At 46.0% G+C, this 26,439-nt stretch overlaps 1 protein-coding gene across 3 annotated transcripts; it reads right to left on the reverse strand.

Annotated features, from left to right (window-relative positions):
- Positions 1 to 3,338: 3,338 nt before the first annotated feature.
- Positions 3,339 to 25,912, reverse strand: Usp18 (ubiquitin specific peptidase 18). 3 transcript variants are annotated; one of them, XM_038319613.1, is made up of 12 exons: positions 25,754 to 25,912; positions 18,827 to 18,950; positions 18,439 to 18,690; positions 17,520 to 17,616; positions 16,416 to 16,561; positions 10,589 to 10,668; positions 8,965 to 9,111; positions 8,093 to 8,188; positions 7,457 to 7,624; positions 5,425 to 5,556; positions 4,983 to 5,032; positions 3,339 to 3,791 (listed from the first exon to the last, which is right to left on the reverse strand). In XM_038319613.1, the coding sequence occupies exons 3-12, from the start codon at positions 18,581 to 18,583 to the stop codon at positions 3,746 to 3,748; spliced, it is 1,107 nt and encodes a 368-aa protein (XP_038175541.1). In that variant the 5' UTR covers positions 18,584 to 18,690; positions 18,827 to 18,950; positions 25,754 to 25,912; the 3' UTR covers positions 3,339 to 3,745. The 3 variants fall into 3 exon arrangements, with proteins under 3 accessions (XP_038175541.1, XP_038175543.1, XP_038175542.1); XM_038319615.1 differs by having other exon boundaries at positions 18,439 to 18,718; XM_038319614.1 differs by lacking the exon at positions 25,754 to 25,912 and adding an exon at positions 19,463 to 19,486.
- Positions 25,913 to 26,439: the final 527 nt, after the last annotated feature.

Consider the following 26,439-nt stretch of genomic DNA (forward strand, 5'->3'; position numbering starts at 1 on the left):
CCTTAACTGCATTGTTATTATGGTAATTACAATAGACCTGCCTGAGGTCAGCACAGTTTAGCATGGTGGAGCAGAGCCAGAGCTGCTACTGCCTCAGTCATGGCGGCAGAGTACCAGGAAGCCGCGTTTTAAAATGACTCAGCTTTTTCTCTGCCGCTATTGCCAAAACAGGAAATCTCTCTACGGCACGTCCAGGCAAACAGCAAAAAGCTGTGTTAAACTCTCTCTCTCCTTTATTTAAAGCCCTCTCATGTTTTTAAGTGGATTTAGTCACCACGTTGGAGCGCCAATCTGTAGTCGGTAGACCATGGGACTCTTAATCCCAGGGTCGTGGGTTCGAGCCCCACGTTGGGCGCCAAATGTACCGGCAAAGGTACCAGCAGTTATAGGGGTTAGGGAATAACCACGATAGTCCTTTATAATAAATCAGTTTTAATACAAGGGAAAATAAGGAAACTTACAGAACCAAGGGTCCAGCAGAGCAGAAGGTACGCAGAGGAGAACCAAACTGGGGCCCCTTCCGGCGCCCCGATCCTATTTAAGGGGTATGCTACTCCGCTGGGGCAGCCACGCCCCTGAACGCAGGGATTGGGCCAGCTGCCCCAACAAAGTTTCAGCCTTATTTTGGCCCAATCTGTTCTTACTATGCCCATTCTTCCCTTTGGGGATGTTTTCTGTATACCTTTGTATATTGGAATCATTTTTTAGCCTTTTCTTCTTTTTCATTTTACAAGGACTTGAAAGTAAAAGGCTGCCTGAAGTCTCAGTGGTGACAATCCCCTTTTAGAACTGACCCTTGCTCAGTAGAAGCCCTTTCCAGCACTGTGGTGATTAACCTCAAGGGCTGACTTGACAAGCCTTTAGGCCAGTAGTTCTCAACCTTCCTAATCCTGTAACTCCTTAATACAGTTCCTCATGCTGCGGTGGCCCCCAACCACAAGATTATTTCTGTTGCTACTTCCTAACTGTAATTTTGCTACTGTCATGAGTCATATTGTAAATACCTGATATGTGACCCCTGTGGGGGTCTCAACACACAGGTTGAGAACCACTGCCCCAGGCACAGCTGAGAGACTATCTACTTTATGTTTGCCCCTGGGCATGCCCATGAGGGACTTTCCTTGTCAGGTTAATTGAAGGAAAGAACCTTCCCTTTCCGTGGACAGCACCTTCCAGTAGCAGCCCAGATATGAGGAGATCCTGGGGGGGGGGGGGACTCTTGATCTTTGCCTGCTTGCCTTAGCCTCTTGCCTGCAAATGCACCTGCTCTGGCTGCTGCCACTACAGCTCTTTGCTGCCACCAGGACTCGGCTTCTTCACCCTGCCTGCTTGAACTAATAGCAAGCGCTCTAGAAGAATCCTTCAACAGCAGGTGAGGGCCACTGAGGCTTCCAACCTGTGGCTAAGCACTAGCCTCTCAGTGTAAAGATGGCCATTGTTTCTAAGGCCAGATTGTGGAAGTCAATCTAGTAAATACTCCTTTGATACGTATTCATCCTATCAGTTTGGTCCAATATAACTGTGAAATACTGAGCCAGTCATTGAGTGTATGCGGGAGGTGTTTCCTGTGCAGGAACAGGCTGCTGATTCCCACCCTGCTCCCTTATTGCGGCCTCGCACCACCCACGTCTATTCCTGATCAAAAACAGCCCTGATGACGGTCAAAGTCCCTCTGCTCCGTCAGCTCTTTCTCTAACCTTTCCACCTGAAGGTGAGTTTAACCACAACATAACTAAGCGTGTCTTCCCTTTTATAACCCTTCAGTAGTTCCCTAGCCATCTGATTAAACCCAAACCTCGCAGCCTGGTTTGAGACCTTCCGTTTTACTCCCTGTCTCCACCCTTCGGCACTTTCTTCCCCAACATGGGAACCCTGAGTGTTGCCTTCTTCAGCTGCACAACTCTGGATGCTTTCCCTACAAACACAGTTACTCTTCCCCCTGGGCCCCTCCCACTTCCAGCCCCACCACAGAAAGATTTCATTTTCAGCGCCTGTAGCACAAGCTCTCAGTATCTACGTACTTCAATTGTGCATCATTAAACCACAAACTTCCCAGCTGCTGGGATGGCTTCAGGAAGTGGGCGAAACTTCAGGTGGGACCTTAAGGTATGAATGGCCCCAATCCCTTTCTTTCCTCTTCCTGCCCTCCCTCTCTTTCTTGCTCTCAAATTCTCTCTCCTTCCTGAACACCATGGGGTGAGGAGCCTACCCCACTACACTTACAGTGCCATGGAGTGCACAGGGCTAAGCAACCATATGTGCTCTGAAGCTGCCAGTCCTTTAGGTTGCTCTTGAAGATATTTTGGTCATGACTATACAAAAGTAATATGACAGCTTTATATAGACTGAATGGTCATAATATATTTACAAGTAAATGTGCAATAAACTAAAGTCAGGGCTGAGGGAGCTGGAGAGATGGATCAGCAATTAAGAACACCGGTTACTCCTGCAGCAGACCTGGCTCACAGCCATCTCTAATTCCGGTTCCAAAGGACCTGACGCCCTCTTGTGGATTCCACAGGTACTTCATGAATGGATGCACAGATACATAATGCAGACAAAGCACTCGTACACATAAAAGAAAAATAAATGATCAAAAAACATCAGGCCAAGGGTCGCTGAGATTGCTCAGAGGTTAAAAGGGCTTCATATATAAATATTTTTCTTTTTTATTGTTTATATTGAGCTATATTTTTTCTCCTCCCCTCTCCATTTCTACCCTCTTCCATGATCCTCATGCTCCCAATTTACTCAGGAGATCTTGTCTTTTTCTACTTCCCATGTAGATCCATGTATGTCTCTCTTAGGGTCCTCTTTGTTGTCTAGGTTCTCTGGGATTGTGAATTGTAGGCTGGTTTTCTTTTGCATGTAAGTTTTACCACCTGAACTCAATCCCAGGGTCCCTGGGTGGAATGAGAGATTAATTTCCATATGCGTGCCATGACGCAGATAGACAGACACACATACACACTAATAATAATAACAACAGTAATTGTAATATTTTTCAGTCAGGGTGATATGTAGCCAGTGCTTGCCAGTATAGTCACACTAACTGTTACAACACTAAAACACTTCCTTCTACTGTCCCTTGTCACTCCAGTTCCTCCTGCTACCACTGATTCCTCTCCAGTAATGCCTGGATTCCCAGTTTCTCAACTGTGCTCATCTCATGTCTTGTACTGAAGTCCACATCAGGACCATGATCTAGCCAGATCCACTGGTGAAATTACCCATTCCAACTGATCTAGATCTATGTGGGATCATTGCTAGGTACTTACATTACAATTATACAATTATATAACAATTATATTCATGCAGAAAAAATACCTGAGGCTGAGTCATGTGTAATAACCTTTTATTTGATTGAAAATTTTAATGGCTGGAGGATCCAACCAGCATGACACTGGCATCATATTGTGGACCCCTGGTTGCATCATAACATGGCAGAGAAACAGAAAAAGAACCATTAGTGCACAGAAGAGAGAGATCCCATGGACCAATTATCTCCCACTGGGCCTTGTCTCTTAAAGGTTCTACCATCTAAATATTGACACACTAAGAACCGTGCCTCCTGCATGTGAGCTTTTAGGAGACAAGCCACATCCAAGCCACAGCAATATTAACTTCTGCTTATAAATAAGGTTTAACTGTGTTTTTTTTTAAATTATGATTCTCATTGAAGGTGCAGCAAACATGGGTACAGGAAAGGAAAATAAGAGTCCACCACTGCCGGTGAGTATATCCATCAGGATCCGATCTTCGTGTAAACCAAGAGATAAGCAGTTTCCCGCCTAGAAAGCAAAGAACACATCAGCACAGAAAATGAAGCATCCGCAGCGAATCCAGGACACAACATGCATCAGTAAATTTCCCAGCTCTTAGGTCAAGCATCCACCTAACCCATGACCCGCCTAGCCATTCCCTGAGAGGGGTAAAATTGTCACCCGAGTGAGTGGTTATTAGCTGGCATCTAAATCATATGAGGAAAAATTGTCGGACCACCAACTAAATCTAATTCTGCTTCTGCAAATACACTCAGCCATAGAGCCAATTTCAATCGGTTGTCCATGTGTTGTGCACAGCCTCTTCAGCGCCACTAGGGCGGAGCCACGCAGCTGCAAGGGGAGCTGTGCTCCACAGCTGAGAACTTCCTCCCTCGCTCTCTACAGACAGCCTGCCAGTCCCTCGCCTAAATCAGAAGGGCATCAGGAACAATCGGAAACAAAGATCTGGCATCGTATAGAGATACTTGGAAGAAACAAAAGAAAGCTGGCAAGTGGGCTGAAGGAGGATTTCAATACAATCGTATGGACCTCTTTATTTCTCAAGTGGTCCAGCCTGCCTCTGAGCTGAAAGTCATCTCGGACTGCCTTTTGTGTATGCCATTGTCTCCAGACCAGGAAAAAAAAGCCGGCAAATCTTTACAAAGACTCTTGGATCTATCTTCACCCTGCTTTATTTTTCTCTGCAGCGTCCCCGAGTAATGGTTGGTTTTAAGAGCTATTTGTTGATTCTTACTAAATGCAAGCGACTGCCAGACATGAAGAGATAAAAAGAGTGACCTTTTCCCCTCAAAGAGTACGCGTGACATGTGAAAGAAAGTTATATAAGCAAGCAATTAAGAGATAAGAGATGGTCTTTGTTATCGGGAGCCGTGCTTAAGATACAATGATAGCACGTGAGAAGCCCACGGATCTGCCTGGGTCAATCCGTGAAGGCTTTGCATCGTGGGAAAAGGCCATGAGTAAGGAAACACAGGGGAACTTTGCTGTTAGGTAGGTAGGAAATGGCATCTGGACTCCATTACAAACCCATGGGCGTTACTGAAATCTTACTATCAAGAAAAGCATGGTGTAGTCACAAATGAAGCTGGCTAGTTAGTCTCAGGGGAGTCATCAGAATGTAAGTAGCAGCTGAAGTCATGCGAGTTTTCCCACGGCCAAGAATTCAGAGTGAGTTCACCAAGCCGGCCCTGCTCTTACCAGCGGTATCTGTGATTGCCGTAGGTACATTGGACGTCCTCCCAGGTCACCTAGGAATGCATAAGGAAGAAGTCAGCACCCAACTCAGTATTCGGTGTTCCTAGCATGCGTGGTACTGTGATTTGCCCTCCTTGACAACTTCATTACTCTCTTTAAATGTGGTTATGCCTATCCAAGAGTTACAGCTCTGGCCTTAGAGGAGCTCCCACGGTCTGAAGCACAGGGCACTGAGCCTAGAGGACCAGAACCTGGGCCCTGCGCTGAATGTGTGTGTACACTTATAAACCAGGAGCAGCTTTTAAAAAAAGGAGACTTTGAACTCATAAACAGCACCTCCATTCAGAACACAGGCTCCATGGTAAGGATCCAGTTAGCCCCAGGCTCCAGATCTATTAGAAGTATCTAATCTGAGGCAAGCAGCAATTTGGATGATGTTTCTCACCCTACAAACATGGGAGTCATTGAAGCAGAACCATTTTCCATCCACAGGATTCCGGATGTAGGCACAGTAATGACCAAAGTCAGCCAGCCCCACATGGGCGATCACAGCAAAGAGTTCATAGTGCACTTCAGACTGTGGGAGACAAAGGCAGAAACAGTTCAGCCGCCACCCCTCCATCCTGCCATCAAGAACGTAAACCCTTCCGCCGGGCGGTGGTGGCGCACGCCTTTAATCCCAGCACTCAGGAGGCAGAGGCAGGCGGATCTCTGTGAGTTCAAGGCCAGCCTGGTCTACAAGAGCTAGTTCCAGGACAGGCTCTAAAAAAGCTGCAAAGAAACCCTGTCTTGAAAAACCAAAAAGAACGTAAACCCTTTCTTCTGTAAGTATCCCTCCCTGGTCATGGCACTTTAGGAACCAGTTCAACAGATATCAGGAAAGCAGAGTCGCTATCACAGATCAAGTAGAAAGTTGCCATAAGTATCCCTCAGAGCTGACACTGAGTCATGCTATTCCCCCAAAACCTTAGGAAAGCAACATAAGAGCTAATTCTCTGTGGGAAAGGGAGAGTGGTGGAGAGAGACTGGCTGCCTGTGAGTCAGGTCACCACGCTAGTCAGAACACGTTCCACATGTTCCACATGGTCCACATGTTCCACATGTGCACTGTGCTCAGTAGGCATGGAGCCTGGAGCCCAGGTCCCCGAGCTCCGCAGCCAGGGTTCCTCACTGCTCCATGCCAGCTGAGCCACCACAGCTCACCTCCAGGAACCAAGAAGAGGATGTGAGCCCAGAGCCCACCCCTCTCCACAAGTCCCTCACACACTTGGAGCACAGCCATTGGAGGCACCAGACAACCAAGCGAAAGCACCACAGTGAGGCAGATGAGGGCCCTCCATGCTAATGGGATGAGAGGAGAGAGCAGACATAACACCTACTGCATGAAGACGGGCCTTATACTCCAATATATGGTTCTGGGCGTGAATCGGCTAACAGACCAATGTACCAAAACAAACATTCCAACACTGGAACCACATGTGTCAGATCTAAACTTGCAAATGTAGCATTTCCTACTCCAAACCTCCAAGGAAAAGACAGTCTTTTTTTTTCTCTCAGAATCTCTGAAGAAGTTATTAACTTGAAACAACGGAATTAAATTTCCCCCTAGTTAAATTTGGTCCAACAACTGGCTACTTTGATATTATCCTCAAAGCAGGCTCTGGCTTTTCAATTCACAAGTTTAGTTGGCTCTAAGAACCTGAAACTTTGTGTTTACTTATGTGCCTGAGAGTATTCCACACGCCATTTCAAACAGGGAGTGCCGAATTACAGGTCCCTTTCCTCACCGCTCTGAGGCGTTTCCAGAACACCCAGTGTTTAGAAAAAGGCACCTTTCCAAATCTTTACAAGTCAAGACAAGGGCTGGCCGTGACACTGGGGTGATAGCCCACCACTGCTTCTCAGCACAACAAAGGCTTGATCAGTAAAGTCTGTCACGGGGAAGGGAAGAACTGACCCCCACAAGTTGTCCTGACTCCACTCATGCCATAGACATACTCTAACAAACAAATAAATGCAACTTTTTAATTTTTAAAAAAGAAACAAAATAGAAAGAAGTTCTGAATGCATATGTGCTTTGTGAGTCATGCCAAACTGCAATTGGTTCTCCACTGCTGTATATGCCAAGTACGGCCAAGGGGGCCTGGGTCCCTGGATGAGAGCCCGACCCAGGAAGTATATGGTCCACAGGTCACCTCACAGTCTGCTGACATGGACTAGAGCACTTATGAGTGACTGGTGCCCAGAAGCTAATGGGGAAGGACACAGAGCCTGCTAGATGGTTTCCTCAGAAGGACACAGAGCCTACTGGACAGCTACCTCAGAAGGGTACAGAGCCTGCTGGACGGTTACCTCAGAAGGGCACAGAGCCTGCTGGATGGCTACCTCAGAAGGACACAGAGCCTGCTGGACGGCTACCTCAGAAGGACACCAAGCGAGTCTGCTAAGATGAATGAAGGACCAAAGGCAAGCCTCACCTGTTCCTTGGTATCACCAAGTTCTTTCTCAGTTGACAGAACCTGACTGAAATCCAGGTGCTGAGGGAAATACACTGAGTGGCAGATCTTTTCTGTCCTTGAGTTCCTAGTCGAGAATCTCATAAGGTGGATGGTCAAGGTCTGGGGCAGATGAGTCAGCTTCAAAACCTGACAAAGCAAAATCAGCGTGACGATGGAGTCCTTGGGCACCTTAGATGGGCACATTCAGAGCTGTGTCAAGGCCGGCAAGGTGCTCTTTCCCACGAGGGGCGTGCAGGGCACCTCCAAGACTCATATAACTGAATGTCACTCATCACACATGGCCACAAAAGGCCTCTGCTCAGGCACAGGAACTGTGGTATCTACTCTATAGGGCTCTAGCCAAATCCTATGGGGAAAACCCTACCCACTGCTCTTGTCCCTAAAAGGTTCTTCCTGTCCCTCTTAGTGTTAGGATCTAAGAAGCCACGTCTGAAATTAAGCAGATGAGAAGCCCTAGGATCCCAAGTACTGGCTGGACCCAGGTTCCTTATGTCGGCCATTATGAGATGCCCTTAAGGGGCCTGCAAAGACCCACCAGGAAACCCCCACGGGCAACCCCAGACTGTGAAGAGGCTGCATGGACTTAAAGAGTACCTGTTTCTGAGTCGTCTTCCTCCCGCAGCCCTCACAGAAGCACTTCTCTGGGCCTGCCAACTCTCTGGGCTGGGAGAAACAGCGCAGAGCATCCTCCTGCCCCACCCAGGAGAACAAGAATAAGCAAAGGGCAACATTCATGTTCCTCATCTCAAAAACAGCCCTCTGCCCCACCAGCAGAAGCCCAAGCTTCACTACCCTTTAATCTCCATTCCCTTAAGTGGGCACATGTGATACATGGAGCAGAATTTCAGAAAGCACCCACTGGTGAGAGGAACAAAACTGGAGGGGGCTTGCCAGGGGGAGAACGGGAAGAACGCAGGAGGAGGGAATGAAGCATCCTCCCCTAAGTCAAAGGAGAGATTGGCCCAGGGTACACACAGGAAACACAAGTCACTTTTTAAAAATTGTATTGTTTTTGTTTTCTTTTTATTTATCATGGTAGGGGAGAATTTATGTGCCAAGGCACATATGTGGAGTACAAAAACAAGTTTTCTAGTCCTCTTCTTCCACTGTGTAGGATGCAGGGATCAAACTCAGGTCATAACTATTAGCAACAAGCACCTTTACATGCTAAGTCATCTTGCTAGTCCACAAAATACTTCTTAAAATTCAAGGATAGGGGGGCTAGAAAGATGGCTCAGAGGTTAAGAGCACTGGCTGCTCTTCCAAAGGTCCTGAGTTCAATTTCCAGCAACCACATGGTTGCTCACAACCAGGTGTAATGAGATCTGGTGCCCTCTTCTGGTGTGCACACTGTATACATAATAAACAAATAAATCTTTTTTTAAAAAATCCAAGGGTAGTGATTGAAGCAAGGGGAAACTGGCTACCTTGGGGATGCACAAAGACTCTGATGAGAAGTCTCTCACCAGTGTTTTCAGAGGCTTTGAGTCCATGTCAAAAAGAGGAAGAGAGAGGGTGAGCAGCCGACTGCTTCTGCTGCTCTCTGCATCACAGCCCAAACAAATCAGGGACTCCTTCGTCCAGATTGCGAACAGAGTCTGCAGGCGCTCTGCCTGCAAGTAGAGAGAGCAAGGTGGTCAGATGACCTAGGTCACGCTAGGTCAGGACAAGTGAATTTTAGACAGAAGCTCTAGAAATGACTGACACAAAATTTTGTTTCCCTGCACATAAATATAACTGTAGTGGGTCTGTTTACAGACTGTTGTTTTTATATGTGAAGCCTTAGTCTTTAACCTGTTTATGTTAGTAAGTATTATAGGTTAATAGTCAGCCATGCTTGTCATACTTATAGTCATGTTAGTTAGGTTTTCTAGATATACAGAAATATATGGCAGATGGATAGGTAATCTTCAAACACTTCATAGACCTAGATAAATGTTTTAATAACTTAGAATTCTGTTGACATGAGACACAATTGTTCCTGGCAGCACCAATCTACTCCCAAGAGGATGTTGGGCATCCAAGACACTCCATATGGAATTTGTCTGCTTCTTGGCAAAATGGCCTGTTGGACAAAGAACTGCCCTTGCCTCTGCCACTGACAGTAAGCATGCTGTCCATTCCAGATGAGCAGGACACAAGAAAAAGTGACTGCTAAACCTTGCCAAGACAGGGTAGGACAGCATTTCAAAATTCCCTGCTTCTGAAAATGGTCTGTCAGATATTCTAAGCTTGTAGCCAAAAGTGGATGTTCTAACTTTGCAAACAAACACTGGGTGATTGTCTAGGCAGCCAGCTATCTCTTTCATTTCTTGCATTTTTCAGAAGTTGATTGCTTGCACTTCCTGCTTACTCAGGTAATATTTTCCTTCTCAGGTCATCAATGGGATTGAAGACTAAATGGTTACAGTTATATTCTTCTTGTATCTTAACTAAGAGTATATCAGTCACTAGATTCTGATTCTTCAGGATAGGACAGATATTGGAGTAATCTCTGTAATTTTCCATTTACCTATGGTCTGGACATATAGTATGTGTTTCTTACTTGACATTCTTATTGGTCTTAGTTCCATTTTTGTTTATGCTATTACCCTTTCTTTCTCCTGAACTGTACTTGATAATCATTTTTATTATATATGGTTTTGTACTATGTTTAGAACCTTCTTATTTAGACAAAATGGGGAAGTGTAGTGGTTATTCACTCTGCCCATGACCTTGGGCTATCTGGCCCAAAAGAGGCAGAGCTTCTCATCACCTCTTTAAAGGAAAGAGGGAGAGGGTCACTGTCTCTTGGGGGGTGAAGACCAAGTCAGGTGGTGTGAAGCAGCGTGTGATTGGTTCCCAGTTTTCCAAGGGCTCTGCAACTGGATTTACCATATCCCATATGTGTGAGTGTGTTTTTCCTCTTTCATGTCTTAATAAATCCTTGATAGCCCTTAAACAGACACACATGGATTTCCCATAACAGAAAACCACACCAGGGAGCTGCACCAAGCAAGACTCATTCCTCGCTCATAGAGCACATGGTAGTGGAGTGGGTCCCAAAAGCCACACCTCACATCTCTGACTCCTCCAGATCCCAGTCCTTACCAAGTCCACGTCAGTGATCTGGTCCTTAGTCAGGTTCCAGATTGTAAGGTAGAGATGAGCAGCGTCATGCTGGACACACACTGGTCAGAGGGAAACACAATTAGTAAGGAGACGTCTCATGCCCTTGTAGAGCCACCAGGACCCCAGCCACATGGACACATAAACACTCCCTTCTTTATCCATTCCTAGCCTTCCCTCACTTTCTAAAAGAGGAAAGAAAAAGCAAGCTTGGCGTTTATTTTTAAGAGTTTCTCTTAGAACTGAAGTCACAGTCCCATCACTTTCTCTCATTAGCCACCTCTACAGGCCTCCGCTCGCCTGCAGATCTATTTCTCCCACTTTTCTGCTGAGCAGCTCCTATGACTGGACTCCTCCGCCCCCTGGTGGTCATTTCATTCACTTCCCCAAAAGCAGAGCAGAGTCAGACCAGGATTCCCCAAAGGAGCCAGAGGAAAGGAGGATAGAGAAAAGACCATTTCCGTGTTAGATGATCCTGGCTAAGATGAGCAGGAATGCTGCAGGGAGCTGTCTGTCTGTTATAAGTAGGTCTGAAATCGTGAACAGACACAACTGTCTTTAGTGGTGTTGGTCCAAAGGAATGGGAAGTCAGAAAAGGCCAGAAACACGCTGTGGGCTATTTCATAAAAGGGCAGATCTGTGCCACAACGCAAAGACATTTCAGGCTGCAGCACTTTCTGTAGACGTGCTATGTCTTCCATCACAGCGCCGTCGTGATAACCATAATACAGATCACAGCAGAAACTTGACATCCTAAGGTGTGTTCTCTGACTTTTGGCCGGTCCTGCATCTAAACTCTAAGCTCCCTGGAGGTAAAATCGCTGCCATTCCTGTTGCCTGTGCACATCAAATGTATCATGATGAATGTGAACAATATATGTTAATTGAATATATCAATTAATCTATATAATGAACCCCAACTCGAAATCAATTTCCCTGGAGAACTGAGTACAGAAGGTGTCCCTGTCACAGAGCTAACAGATGTAAAGAAAATTGGATTAAGGTGTTGTGATGGTCAATTTTGTTTTGCTTTGTTTAGACTTATTTATTTGATTTTATATGTATATATGTTTTTCATGCGTGTATATGTGTATATGTGTCTGGTACCCTTGAAAGTCATAAGAGGGTATCTGACCCCCTGGAACTGGAATTACAAATAGCCAAGCAGTGGTGGCACACGCCTTTAATCCCCAGCACTTGGGAGGCAGAGGTAGGCGGATCTCTTGAGTTCAAGGCCAGCCTGGTCTACAGAGCGAGTTCCAGGGCAGGCTCCATAGCATAGTTTTTGAAACCCTGTCTCAAAAAAAAAAAAAAAACATGTGAACTACCACATGGGTGACGGGCACTGAACCTGCGTCCTCTACAAGAGCAGCAATCCCTCTTGACTGCCGAGCCATCTCTCCAGCTCCTGTGATGGTCAGCTTTAACCATCAACTTGACACCATCAGAAAACACTTGGGAAGAGAGTCTCGGTCAGGGACTACTGTCTAGGTTACACTGGCCTGTGACTTATCTGCAGGGTCCATTGGTATGGGAAGACCCAGCTCATTGTGGGCTGCACTAGTCCCTGGGTCTGGGCTCTGAATCGTAAAACAGCAGAGAGAGTAAGCTAAGGATTAGAAGCACGTGTGCACTCAGTCCGGCTGAACTTGACTATGGGTGTGACGCGCCCAACGGTTTAGAGTTTCTGCCTGCCACCCAGACTCCCCAGCTATGACAGACTGTACCCTGGATTTGTGAGCTAAAATAAAGACTTTCTGCTCTAAGTTGCTTTTCATCGAAGTGTTTTATCATAAGAGAAATGAAACTAGGACCGTTGCCATCTCTAGTCATTTGTTTAAACCTCATCTGGCCATCCCAGAGCCAGAAGTCCCAGTCAGCTACAAAATGCAAGAGCGCTTGTTTGTGCCACTATGTACGTCACACTTGGGAGGCACCAGAGAGAACGCATGTCCAGAGAAACCATATCTTAATGGAGGGCAGGTTCCAGCTGATCAAAATTCAAACAAGAATAAAAGGTCCCCAGGGGACACAAAGCACTATGGAAAGCCGAAGAAAAGTGAGGATATAAATGGGATGGTAAAAAGGATAGCTTCTAGCAGCCTATTTATTCATAAAAGCAATTAAAATGCTCACAACCTAAAACCGGAGGGCTGACGAGATGGCTCAGAGAGCAGAAGCCCTTCTGAGCAAGCCCGAGGACCTGAATTTGAGCACTGGAGCCCACTGTACACAGAGAGCATTCCCAAAAGCCGCCCTCTGCCCTCCATGAGGGTCCATGTCAAACATGGTGTGGCACTCGTGTGCCTGCACTGGTATATGAAAAACAATAAGTAGGTAGTTTTAAAAAATAAAATTATGTATGTCAAACCCACATTTAATATCATACTGTGTAAAGGAAATCTGAGATTTTCCTCTAAGATTCACAACAAATTAAGAATTTCCTATTTTAAGGTAGATACAAGAGACCCATCAGATACTCAAATATAAACTGAGACATTGGCTGTTCTTCCGAAGGTCCTGGGTTCAATTCCCAGTACCCACATGGCATATAATATATGTCTGTAGCTCTAGTCCTAGGGGATCCAACAGCTTCTTCTGGCCTCCAAGGATATCAGGCCCATTCATATACATAGACATATACACAAGCAAAATAATCATAAAAAACCTTCTTAGTAAGTTGAAATCTGGATTTTTTTTTAAGAATCATGAAAAACTACACTCCCTAGTGTCTTCAAAGGAACACAATAACTTGCTAGCAATGGGCCCTAAAGGACTGAAAACTAACAAATTGTGTGACAAAGAATTCAAACAAATGATTTCAAGTAAATTTAATGAGACATAAGAGAATAAAAACATCAATTAAGTTAAAAAAAGGAAAACCATTATATGAGTGAGAAATTCAGCATACATATAGAGATAATAAAGAAAAATCACAGCACTAATGATATCATTAAGTTTTAAAACAAAGCAAAACAGTAGATAGCCTCAACAGTGTTGAGCAGGCAGAAAAAAATTCTAAGCAAAAAGATAGGTCTTTGAAATTACCAAATCAGAAAAACGAAAACTAAGGAAGTTAAGAAAAACTAGAAGCAAAGTCTATGGGACATATAGCACAGAATTAAGCAAGAAAGCATTCACAATGCAAACATTCACAGTGCCGGTGTTGAAAGAGGGGACTGGAACGGGGCGGCACAGAAACCTCCTGAATTCATCAATGACAACTTCCCAAATCACTGGGAGCAAATATAGGCATCCAAGTCCAGAATGCTCAAAAAGCCTCCTAAAGATTTAGCTAGAAAAGACTCTCCTTAAGACAAGAGAGCGGGATGAGACACACAGTCCTGCAGCAACAACAAGAAGCCAACCAAGTATATTATACCCAGCAAAGCTATCCTTCAGAAATGAAGAAAAATAAAGGTTTTCCAAGTAAAAAAAACCTGAGGAATTCTTCACCAGGTTGGCCCCATGAGAACCTAGATAGTAGAAGAGAGGGATGACGCCTGACATCATAAAAGTACATGACAGGAACCTTCTGTGCATAGGAGAGAAAGAGAAGAAAAATGCCTATTCACAAGGGTGGACGAGAAAAAAAGGAAAGAAACTGGGTGGTGGCACACGCCTATATAAGGCTAGCGAGCAGAAGGCAGAGGCTGGAGGACAAGGAGCTCAAGGTCAATTTAGTTACATAATGTGCTTGTAGTGAAGAAAAGAAAAACAGGAGGAGGCAGGGCTGGAGAGATGGCTCAGAGGTTAAGAGCATTGCCTGCTCTTCCCAAGGTCCTGAGTTCAATTCCCAGCAACCACATGGTGGCTCACAACCATCTGTAATGGGGTCTGGTACCCTCTTCTGGCCTGCAGGCATACACACAAACAGAATATTGTATACATAATAAATAAATAAATAAATATTTTTTAAAAACAGGAGGAGGAAGAGGAGGTAGACAAGGACTAGGAGGAGGGAAAGGAGAGAAGATGAGGAGGAAGAAAGAGAGAAAAGAAGGAAAAAAGAATAAGAATTATCCAGAACAAATACAGAAATTTCACATCATTACAAAAGCGTGCCTCATTTCCCAGTGGTGACAGTTAACGTAAACCGGTCCAGTTCCCCACTGACATATCTAACAAATGATGATATAACATCAACGGTGTGATAGCTACAAGAGAATCTCTTTACCGGTAAAGACACACAGAATGAAAGTGAAGGCTGAAACTGATGTAACAAGAAAAGAGAAACCAAAGGCAGGAGCTACACTCGTGCCAGAAAAGTGGACTAAAATTCAAACACTGCAAAAGGGGACAGAAAAGGTCAGTATGGAACGAGAACACAGCTGACTCAACAAAAAGACGTAGCAATTGTAAATGTATACACTCCCAAAACTGAAGCACCCAATTACAGAAGGCAAATAACTCCGAGGTCTAAGCACAGAGATAGATTCCAGAACTACCTGGGTGCTTCACTACCCCCACTTCCAACAGTGGACAAATCATTTGGATCAAAAAAATCAACGGTGATGGCGATGGAGATTGATGATTCATCACAAAAAAAAGAACACTTGATGTCCAAGATCTGCAACCTGAGTGTGACACCTAGAACCCACAGTGGGAAGAATCAACTCCCGAAAGTTCTCCTCTGGCCTCTACACACATCTGTGGTACCCTCACTCACACACACATAGCAAACATAAACATCCTAATAATAAACAAAATTTTAAGTCGTTTTAAAACCAACAGACAATGAGTTAAACAATATGATACACCAAATGGATTCAGCATTTATAAAACCTTCCAAATGAAAAGAGAGGAATAAGCTCTGGCGTTCAACTGTTGGTAGTTCATTCCATTTATTATATATTTTATAAAGGATTAGAAGAGAAGAATCCAAGGTGGACCCTTCTGAGTTAGGTCCTCAGAAGAAGAGACATTGTAGCATCGTCTGAGATAAAATGTGGAGAAAGGCTTCCTCTGGTTTCCACTTCGAGGTCACAGTCCATGACAGAAGTTGAGGCAGAAACTCAAGCGAGAACTTGAAAGAGAAACCATAAAGGGATGCTGCTTGCTGGCTTGCTCTCTGACTCATGCTCAGCTGACTTTCTTATATAGCCTGGGACCACCTGTCCAGTGAGTGGTGTGGGCCACAGTGAGCTGAGCCCTGCTACCTCCATTAACAATCAAGTCAATCACCCGTAGACACACCCACACTCCAGTCGAATCTGGACAATCCCTCAACTGAGACTCCCTGTGGTCAGGTGACTTGACAGTTAAAAGTTAACCAGGACAAAGGACAACAGGGAGGTTGACAGTGTGTTTTGGCAAAGGCACACTTGGCTATAGGCAACACAAAGAAATGAGTGTTTAAACCAGCCTGGTCTACAAGAGCTAGTTCCAGGACAGGCCCCAAAGCCACAGAGAAACCCTGTTTTGAAAAAACAAAAGCAAACAAAAAAAGAGCGTTTAAAGAAAAAGATATGCTAATTACCCTGATATGATCATTACACAATGCATAAGTGTATCAAATCAACACACTACACCCTGAAAATAGGCAGGTGAAACGCTAGCTTTCTTTAAAGCCACTTCAAAGCAGTATAAGCGGATAATAGTCACAAAAGAATCATATGTGAAACTTTTCCTTTCAAGAGTAAAGAGATGGGTGTTTCAGATCAACGCCAAGGCCTCTAATAAAAGGGGTCTGGAGTCTCCCTGTCCTATCGCTAACCAGCAGCCCCCGCCCTCACTCCTTCCCTCAGGCCCCCTCCCCAGCCGACACCGTGTGTCAGTGGGCACGAGCCGGAGCTGAGAGGGCTCTTACAGGACACGTTGTACTTCTGGAGGCAGTAAGCCAGCTCCAGGGGCAGCACTGCTTTCTGTCGGCTGTCCTGCATCTTCTCCAGCAACAAAAGCAACTGGAAGGGGACGCTTCTCCTCTGCTCTTCTATTCCCCGTGGCACGGTTATCCTGTCAAGTAAGAACAGCCAGGCGGCTCATACCCACCCTTCTCCAGGCCAGGAGCACACTGAAGTCATTTAAAGAACTGCAAAGACTCCCCACGTCTCTGAATTAAGGTAGAGTTACGGGACTGGGTAGATTCATGCATGTACTCAAGTGATTTAGGATTAGGAGGGAGATCAACGCAGTCCCACCCGACCATGTTCAACTATCACATTAAGGAAGGAAGCTGCACCACACTCTGGGCCCACACTAGAGTGAGCAGGCAAATGTCCAGCCTGAGGTATTTCATACTGCAAAGGCAAATACTGAGTTAGGTCCTGGGAAGAAAGGACAATATGGCAGGTGACAGGGGTTTGACAATGGTTCATTTAGCTACAGGCAATTCTCACTTGCTTTGTGGATATGCCAAACAAAAAAGCACGGGCCAAATAAATCACTGACTACACGTGTGCATCCCTGTGGCCGTCATCCTTGGCTGTACTTCAAAAGTATCTGAGGAGTCTTTTAAAAAGCACTAGTGGAAGCAGGAGAGATGGCTCGGCAATTAAGAGCACTGACTACTCATCCAGAGGACCCTGGTTCAATTCCCAGCCTCTACATGGTGGCCCATAACTATCTGTAACTCCAGTTCCGTGGGCTCCAACTCCCTCCTCTGACCTCCATAGGCAAAACAATAAAATAATAATAATAATAATAAAATATAATAATAATAATATAATAATGATGATGATATTTAAAAGCACTAATGACGCACACCACCTGAAACCACATGGAGGCAGGGGCGAGCATTGTCTATTTTTAAACTTTGTAAATGATGCTAACTTGCTGGACAAAATATGCAAGAAAAGGTCTTTTCTCGGGCATCTCTGGAAAGGAGACTTGAGGAAGTCAAAGTCATTGTGAACAAATGGAAATTCTAAAACACCAACGTTATGCACGTTATCAGACAGAACAAGAGCTGTACCTCTTCAATATCTTCCTGAAGTCCACATTCATCATCAGCACCTGAACCAAGGAGTTCAGGCAACAGGTCTGTCCGATGTTGTGTAAACCAACCAGGCCTTTAAGACAAAGAGGGGGAGAAAAAATGCTGAAGGCAAGACATAACACACACCAAAGCTCAAATGCTTTCCTTGGGTCCATAAAGGACATGGTATCCAGAGAAACACTCTCACAAACACAGATTTCACGGGGGAGCTAACAAGCACCAGGCTTTGAAGAATTAAATGACAGAACAAGCTGTAGTAACTCACTAGATAAGAGCGCCATCGCACATTGACAATGAGCAGCATAGTGGGTGTTGGGGGGAGAAAGCATAGCAACCCTGAGAAGGTATCTGGGGAGCTGCTCATTTACCTCCCTCCGCGTTTCTACCCGGGGAACTTAGCATGGGCAGCAGCAGGGCTCGGGGAGAAACAGCGTTCATCTTGTTCACACTGGGCTCAGTCCTCTCCACAGAAATGGAGGGCATCGGAGGCGGCATTGGGGAGACCCGCCAGCCCTAAGCTTACTTTAAGAGCCAAAAGGCCAAATAATGTTCAAGAAGAATGTGGGAGAGCCGAAACTACTATTTCTAGACACGCCAGCAACCAGCCTCCCTTCCCACCCCAGCCACAGGCTCAGCTGACCCCAGAAGGTGAGAGGCTGGAGAAGAAGAGAGTAGCCCGAATCTCAGAGGCCTGGACAAAGAGCTTCTGAGACAGGACAAGGCAAAGAAATGAAAAATCCAGGGGCAACGGGTTTCGGCTGCCAAATCAACAGAGCCCCTTCTTTAGCAGATAAGAGCCAGTAACATGAAACTCATGCAGAGCGTGCCCCTTTCACGACAGAGTGGGAATGAAGCATTTCATATGCTGGGAAGCAGGAGTGAAGGCCCTACTGACCGTGAGGGCGGTTCCAGGCACTGCAGTATTCTCTAGACAGCCCTTTCTTCCTCTTCTTGTCCTCGTCCTCCAGGTCTGAGGAGCACTGAGCGTCAGCCACGACTGACGGGCAGGTTTCCCTCAGAAACCCAGACCCCTTGCCCATTAGTGATCCACGCCCAAACCCCGAGGCTGGGACTGCCTGGCTGAGGCTCAGGATTCCCCAACTTCACTTCCAGGAAGAGTCCACAGAAGCCAGGCCCACAGGAACCTCTGTGGGAACACACAGCAACAGATCACACTGAGATGGAGGACACATGCATGCCAGCGACTCCGACTGCTAGAGGGAGGCTGGTTTAGCTCTCAAATGGGAATAACGACAAGCTGGACATCCCCAACCCTTCTTTACCTTTTATCCTTTCTCAGTAAGAACTGTCGTGTCTTAATGCTGGCCTCTTCCTCCTCCTGGGTTCTTTGTCTTAGTAAACGGTCTGGACCAAAAACTGAAGATCTCCTTGCCCCGACTTTCAATCCTTAAAAGTTGAAAAAGGTATCAATTCCACTGACCAAAGACTGCTCACAAGCAAACCCCTCGGTCTCCACATCCCTAAGCCCCTGGGACATGCCTTCAGACATCTAAGGTCCTTCCTCTGGAAAGCTTGTCCTAGGTCCTCAGGAGGGCTTCATGGTCACCTGTTTTAAGCACTTAGTGCACAAAGTTACTCACATTCTGATGTAAGGACTATGGGTCTCTGTGTGGAATTGGTGACCCGCAGCTCATGTTCCCCCTTCAGCAAACAATCCTTCCCAAACTCAGAGGACAACTGATTCCCTTTCACCCAAACCAGAGATTCATAAGCACGAGATCATCGTACAGACAAGGAAATGTACTATGATCTGCCAACCCTTGTTCTTACTTCCTCCAGACAGCTCAGGCCTCAGCCACCTGTGAACTGCATCCTCCTCCCCAAAAAATTCTCTGGGATCCCCGGAGGTCCCGCATGTGTTTCAGAACAGAAGTCATAACTGCTGAGCCAGGTCTCACCTGCCCCTCTCCAGCAAGCTTGGGCAACTGCCAGCCACAGCAGCCGGCTGGAAAGAGCGTGCTGGCATCTCCAGCTAGGGATGACGCGAACGTGGAAAACACCCAGCCATCCTCAGCGGCCATGTGCCCTTTGATTCCCCCAGTTCCCCTGAAAGGGCTTCAACTTCTGCCTGCAGCTTCCTTCCAGCCCTCAGCCTGCCCACAGACCTAAGCTGAAGCACCGTGTCCTCTGTGTCCTCCTCTCTTTAGCCTGAGTGGACAAGCAACACAAGAGTTCCTCTGTGTTTCTCTTTCCCCACGGGCAAGTAAGTCAAGAGGCCTGAGAGACCGCCGGCTATGAAACACTAAACCAGCTGGATTCAGCTAGGGACCTCTCAGTTAGATTCTTTTCGAGACAGAGGCTGGTGTTGCGAGGTTTCCTCGATTGCCCTTCATCTTATTCATTGAGGCAGGGTCTCTCAGGTGACCAATACAGCCTGGTCGAGCTAGCCAGCTCACTCCATGGATTCCCTGTCCCCACCTCTTGAGCACTTAAAGTTGCAAGGAGACTGCCATGCCCGCCTGGCACCTACACAGGTGCAGAGAGCCCAACCCCTGTCCTCACCCAGCCAGCGTGATACCTAATGAGTTATCTCCCCAGTCTGAAGGTAAGGTTTTCTTTAATTGTGCGTCTATGTTCCCATCTGCGTGTGGATTTGTGCTCATGCGTGCAGTTGCCCGTGGAGACCAGAAGAGGGTGCCGGATCCCTTAGAGCACTGGCTGTTGTGAGCTGCCCAGTTTGGTTGGCAACAAAACTTGGGTCTTCTGCAAGAGCAGTGTGCACTCTTAACCGCTGAGCCATCTCTCCAGCACCAAAAAGGTGACATTTTTAATACATGTGGCTAGCTACATGTTTTGTATCTATTTATAGTCTGGCCAATGGAGAGAACCAGTCAGAACTCAGTGGCTAAACGAGTGGCCTTGTAACAGAGTTTGTTAAAGATAAGAGGGCAGAAGGGTGTGGGTGCTAAGGCTGTTAAGCCAGGCGTGTTGGTAAACACCAGTAATTCTGGCACTCATGAGGCTCAGGAGGGAATTACAAGTTGGAGACCAGCATGAGCCACAGAATGAGACCCTATGGAGAACACAAGAATCTGAATCTTGATGCAAGAAAGTAATAAGGGTGGTGTGCAAATGTACAGTGTCTGGAGAAAGGGGATGTGGGTAAGGTTTATGCAGAGGGCTGCAAGAATATTTGCATAAGGAAATCTGCATAAGGAAATCCAAACTCAAAATGGAAGGAAATACAGTCTAGAAATTTACTAAGTGGTAAGCTAATCGTCATGGAAGTCCAAATCTAGACCATAATAAGACATCCTTGTACACTCTCCATCCGGGAGCAGTCAGCAATTCTGACAATCTGATCATCGCACGCGACAAACGTGGTGAAGTGAAGGGCCATTTCACTCAGAAATATGCAGTTGGGGGAGAGGGGCGTTTGGTCGTTTTAGTTTTGGTTTAAGATTCATTATTTTATGTATGAGTGCTCTATCTGCATGTACGCCTGTATGCCAGAAGAGGGCATCAGCTTCCACTACAGACGGTTGTGAGTCAGCATTTGGTTGCTGGGAATTGAACTCAGATTCTCTGGAAGAGCAGCCAGTGCTCTTAACCTCTGAGTCATTTCTCTAACCCCAGTTTGATTGTTTTTTGAGACAAGATGTTACTTGGAGCCAAGGCTAGCCTCAAACTCAATCCCCTTGCCTCAGCCATCTGAGTTCCAAAATGACTGGCAGCAATGTCACCACACCCAGTAGAAATTTGTATAATTCCTGTGTGTCAATTAAAAATAAAATACATATTTAAATTTTTATTGAGCCAAGCATTGGAGGAGGTATGGGTAAGTAGGATTTTTTTTTTTAACTTGGAGGCAGAATTTCTCTGTGCTCTCTGGCTACCCTGGAACTCACTCTGTAGATCAGGCTGGCCTCAAACTCAGAGATCTGCCTGCCTTCACCTCCAGAGTACTGGAATTAAAGGTGTTTGTCACCACCGCCAGGCTGGATTTTTTTCTTTTCAAATATTAATAATGTGTGTATGTGTGTGTGAACGCACACACATGGGTACATGCCACAGCACACATTCAGAAATCAGAAGACACCTTGGCTGAGTCGGTTCTGCCTGGGGATTGAACCCAGGCCCCCAGGCTTGTGCAGCAAACACCTTTACCATGATTTTTTAAGATTAAAAGTTTCTTACTGTATTATTTACTTACCTCGTGTGTGTGTGTGTGTATGTGTGTGTATGTGTGTATGTGTGTATGTGTGTGTATGTGTGTGTATGTGTGTGTATGTGTGTATGTGTGTGTATGTGTGTATGTGTGTATGTGTGTGTGTATGTGTGTATGTGTGTATGTGTGTATATGTGTGTGTGTGTGTGTGTGTGTGTGTGTGTGTGTGTGTGTGTGTGTGTGTGTACATGAACGCAATGGCACATAAAGGGAGATCAGGGGACAACTTGCTGGAGTCAGTCTTCTCCTTCCAAATAGGTCCCAGGACTCAAGCTCAGGACATCAGGGCTTTCAGTCACCAAGACATCTCACTGCCAGCCCCCAAACAGGATTCTTAATGCTACAAGGGCGGACTATAAAATGGCCCAATGGCTTGGGGAAGTAACTTGGTATCCTCTTTTAAACTCAAATTCAATATCAAAATTTCAAGGGATTCTTTTTTACCTTTTCCCCTTTCTCTACTGTTTCTTTGTTTGAGTTTGTTTTATTTTGCTGGTGACCTTTTCCTTCCTCCCTTTCTTTCTTAGCTATTTTGTTTGCAGTGCTGGAGATGAATCTAGGCGCTCTCAACATGCTAGGCAAATGGTCTACACTGATCTACATCTACACCCCCTAAAGAAATTCTCAGCGTCCTTGGAGACGTGTGTAACATGATCACAGAGGCACTGTTTGTATTGTCCAAACCTTAGATACGGTGTATTCATCAATGGACATGAATAGACTACAGCACATGGCACAACAGGCGGAATGGAGAAACAAAATATTTACTCAAGGGAGCTGGAGAGACGACTTAGCCTTAAAAGCACTTGCTGCTCCGGCAGAGAACCTGGGTTTGGTTCCCAGCACCCACATGGCAGCTCAGAACTCCAGTTCCAGCAGATGCGATGCCCGCTGATCTTGCCTTTGTGGGCACTGCATGTATGTGGTGTACATACATGGATGTAGGCAAACCCTTGTATGCAATTTTAAAGTAAATAAATCTTTTAAAAATAAAATATCTACTCAAAACAGTGACTCTCAAGTCTGAGAAGATGGCTCATTCTGTAAAGGGCTTGCTTAGCAAGCCTGAGGACCTGAGTTCGAGTCCCCAGAACTCACATAAAAAAGCCAGATGTACACATCTGTAGTCTCCAGAATAAGAGACCCTGTCTCAAAAGACAAATTAAATGGCTTCTGAGGAGCTACACTAAGGGTGACGTCTTGCCTTTATGCACATATCCACATATACAGACAGACAGACACACACACACTTCATCACTACCACCACCAATAAAATTTCAGAAAACATTTTATAACTTCTTACTATAGATTCAAACTTGATGTCAATGAAAACTTATACTATGCATTCATCAATACAAGTATGTGACAAAAATTTCTAAATAGAAAATAAAAATCAAGTTTAGGCCATTGTTCTGAGGGGAGGCAAAGGCATGAAGCTTGAGGAAGGTCAATTGTTCTGAGGGGAGGCAAAGGCATGAGGCTTGAGGAGGGTCAGTTGTGGCTCGGGACAGTCGGCTTTGGTAGCAGAGCAAGTACCCGAGGTTCATTTCACTATGGATCAGTTCATGTAACCTGGACTGACAGCAGCAGATGAGGTCTGGCTTAGTCCTGAGGGAAGCAACCCTCTCGCTGTGCCGTGCACTTATGCAGCTTGAGCGTGGGAGGCAGAGCCGGCGCAGGGAGGGCAAGACCAGAAAGCTGCTTGGCTGATGTGGGGAGTCTTTAAAAGTTCAGGCTGAGCCTGAAGGTGACTGGGGCACACACCTGTAATCCCAGCACTCGGGAGGCAGAGGTAAGTGGGTCTCTGCGAGTTTGAGGCCAGCCTGGTCTAGAGTGAGTTCTCAGACTGCCAGGGCTATACAGCGCACGGCGGGAGAGGGGGGTAAGGGTTCAGGCTGGTACAGAAGCAATTAGAGCACCATGGGGAAGGAAATCGAAACAAAGGGAACTGAGGAAGGTGGTAAGTGGGCACAGAGGATGCAGCTGAGGCAGGGGTGACAGACATCTGCGGGAGCAGAGGAGACAGACATCTGCGGGAGCAGAGGAAGCTGCCTTCCTAAGCTCAACACCCTTTCTGAAGCTGTATCCATCAAATGAGGGAGAACAGCAGGAATAACCACCATGGGTAACCCACTGATGGGGTCATAGAGTCAGTGAGGGTCTTGAGGGAAAGAGCTAGAGAGTTAATGACACGATGTGGGAATTCTGGGTGGGGTCCCTGGCTATTCACTCATGAGGGGGCAGCTATAAATGCCCTGAAAGGAACAAAATTAGTACTATCGGTAATATCAAAGTATCCTCATCTTCAAAACTTTTTTTTTTTTGGTTTTTCGAGACAGGGTTTCCCTGTAGTTTCTAGAGCCTGTCCTGGAACTAGCTCTTGTAGACCAGACTGGCCTCGAACTCAGAGATCCGCCTGCCTCTGCCTCCCGAGTGCTGGGATTAAAGGCGTGTGCCACCACTGCCCGGCTTCTTCAAAACTTTTGAGACAAGGTCTAGTAATGTAGTCCACTGACTCAAACTATTTTGCATAGATAGATAGATAGATAGATAGATAGATAGATAGATAGATAGATAGATAGATAGATAGATAGATAGACAGACAGATATACAGACAGATATTAAAGTCTAACTATGTAGCCTAGGCTGGCCTCAAATTCTCAACACAATCCCGCCTCGCCTCTCCAATGCTATGATTACAGGTGTGATCACATCCAAACTCTTGGTCCTCTCACCTCACTCAGCCTGCCCAGGGCTAAAATCCCCAGGGACTACCAACGGCCCAAACCACTGTTCTGGACTTTGAGCCGTTTGTGAGGATGTGCTCACATTTTAGGAACAGTGGGAATGTGGTGGACAAGCTGAGATCTCTCCGGAGAAAACCCAAACTAACGGAGCATCTTGGGGCTCCTCTGGCCCGTGTGGGGTGATGAGAATTGGTGCTCTCCTGAGTATACCCTTAGACATATCCTCAGCCCGGAAATGCTGATGCACCTGTCCGGGGTCCACTGGAGCTCTGGCCACAGTCCAGGCACATTGTAAGCTTTATCAACCTAACGTTGATTTAGAGTGCCAAGACTGCGGATCACGGGCTTCCAGAGTGAAGAAAAAAAAAGAACAAGCAAAAACACCTCCGTTTTTAAAAGGCCCTCTGCTAGTGCGCATGTGCGGTGAGTCAGGGAGAGACCCTACAACCCACCTCTGGGCCACGTTCTGCTCAGCTTATTCTTCTGAACACAGGAGGGAACGGGTACCAAAGCTCTCAAAAGACACTTCTCAGGGAGCGTTCTAAAATGTTTTGAAATATTTACCTCACCTTCTGAACCGATTTCCAAGTATAAACTCCCTCCATGTTAGGCATGAAAATAAGTCATAATTTTGAAGCAGCTTGAACTCGGACTTCCAGAGGACTTTTATGTTTAAAGGTATATATTTGGCTTCCTTCGCAGAAGATGAAAAGCAGGCCCGGGGAACAGGTTTAGAAGATTTGACAAAAATCTTTTCACTTTCTGAGTTCACTGATTGCACTTTTAGGAGTTTTCCACGAGTGTGTTTGTGTATTTGCACAAGGGCATACAAAAAAGATAGTAAAAATAAGACATAACCTAAATGTCCATGAGTTAGTGAAATACGAACTTCTCATACGACACATCGGTTAAAACACTAGCATGGAAAGGAGAAAAACAAGAAGCAAGTTACAGAACGACGTTAAAGATATTCATTTTATGATTTTTCTGATAAAGTGCACATAAAATGATACTGAGTTAATAATTAAGCGAAACATCTCTACACATCTGTCTGCGTTGTTTGGATTTTTAACACACCATTATTGTAATTTCTTTTTCAAAGTAAACATAAAGCATGCCTAAGGTCCAAATAACTATATCTGCTTGGGAAACAAACTGATTGTCCCCGTAGATGCATGCCAAAAATGCAGACTGACACTTAATCATCTAGAGTTACATGAGCTCTATTGGATGAAGGAAACTTCCAAAGTTAGCCACAAACTTGCCTCAAGTACCTCGCGTCAAGCCTCCAACGGGAAGACCTAGGGGGGGATCCGCGACGAGCTCGGGAGGAGGACACGGTGCAGCTACCGTGCCGCGGGACAGCCACAAAGCAGCTTGTCAGCTTCGCGGCTCAGGAACATCTGCGGTTCTTAAGGCACAGCGCCCTGGGTCCCGCCCTGGCCTTGCCGGCCAAGCCCTCTGCACGCCCAGCCACGCCCCCCTCTCCGCCAAGCTTTCGTTTTCCTCTAGATCCAAAGGAAAGCGAAACTCAAGACAGTGAGCAGGCCGGCGGGCGGGCGTGCGTGCGTGCGCGAAGAGCGGGTGTGCACGCGCCCAGGGAACCCGTGGTCTCCTGCACCGGATCTCAGCATATTTGTCGCACCTGGCCCGGCGACTCCCGAGTACACGGTCTTTTTTATGTGCAATTGTAAGATTGGAAATGCTCACAGTTGCTGTGACAGCTGCTCTGGGAGCCTGCAGCAGAGGACTCCCTGGCTGACGCTAGCCCCAAGGGGGGTAAAGAGTCAGCGCTAACATGTATTGCATTTCTGTTATTTGCCAGACTCACCATTAAACTATGAAAAGAATTTTATCTACACAGTGGCCTTTAGTGTCTCTACGTTTAATCCCAATTTTATAGGATAAAATGTTAAATTTAAACTAACAGGCCTCTGACCAATCCCCCCCTTTGTGGAAA

Source organism: Arvicola amphibius, chromosome 2 (assembly GCF_903992535.2).
Source record: "Arvicola amphibius chromosome 2, mArvAmp1.2, whole genome shotgun sequence".
Taxonomy (NCBI): Eukaryota; Metazoa; Chordata; class Mammalia; order Rodentia; family Cricetidae; genus Arvicola; species Arvicola amphibius.

Bases quoted from the DNA above. Each gene is read 5' to 3' on its own strand.
- Usp18 (XM_038319613.1), bottom strand. From the start codon at position 18,583: ATGGGCAAGGGGTCTGGGTTTCTGAGGGAAACCTGCCCGTCAGTCGTG. The intron at 8,189-8,964 runs GTGAGAGACTTC...TGGGTGGGGCAG, and splicing joins CAAAGCCTCTGAAAACACTG to GAGGATGCTCTGCGCTGTTT. The intron at 5,557-7,456 runs GTGAGGCTTGCC...TGTCTCCCACAG, and splicing joins TTGGTGATACCAAGGAACAG to TCTGAAGTGCACTATGAACT.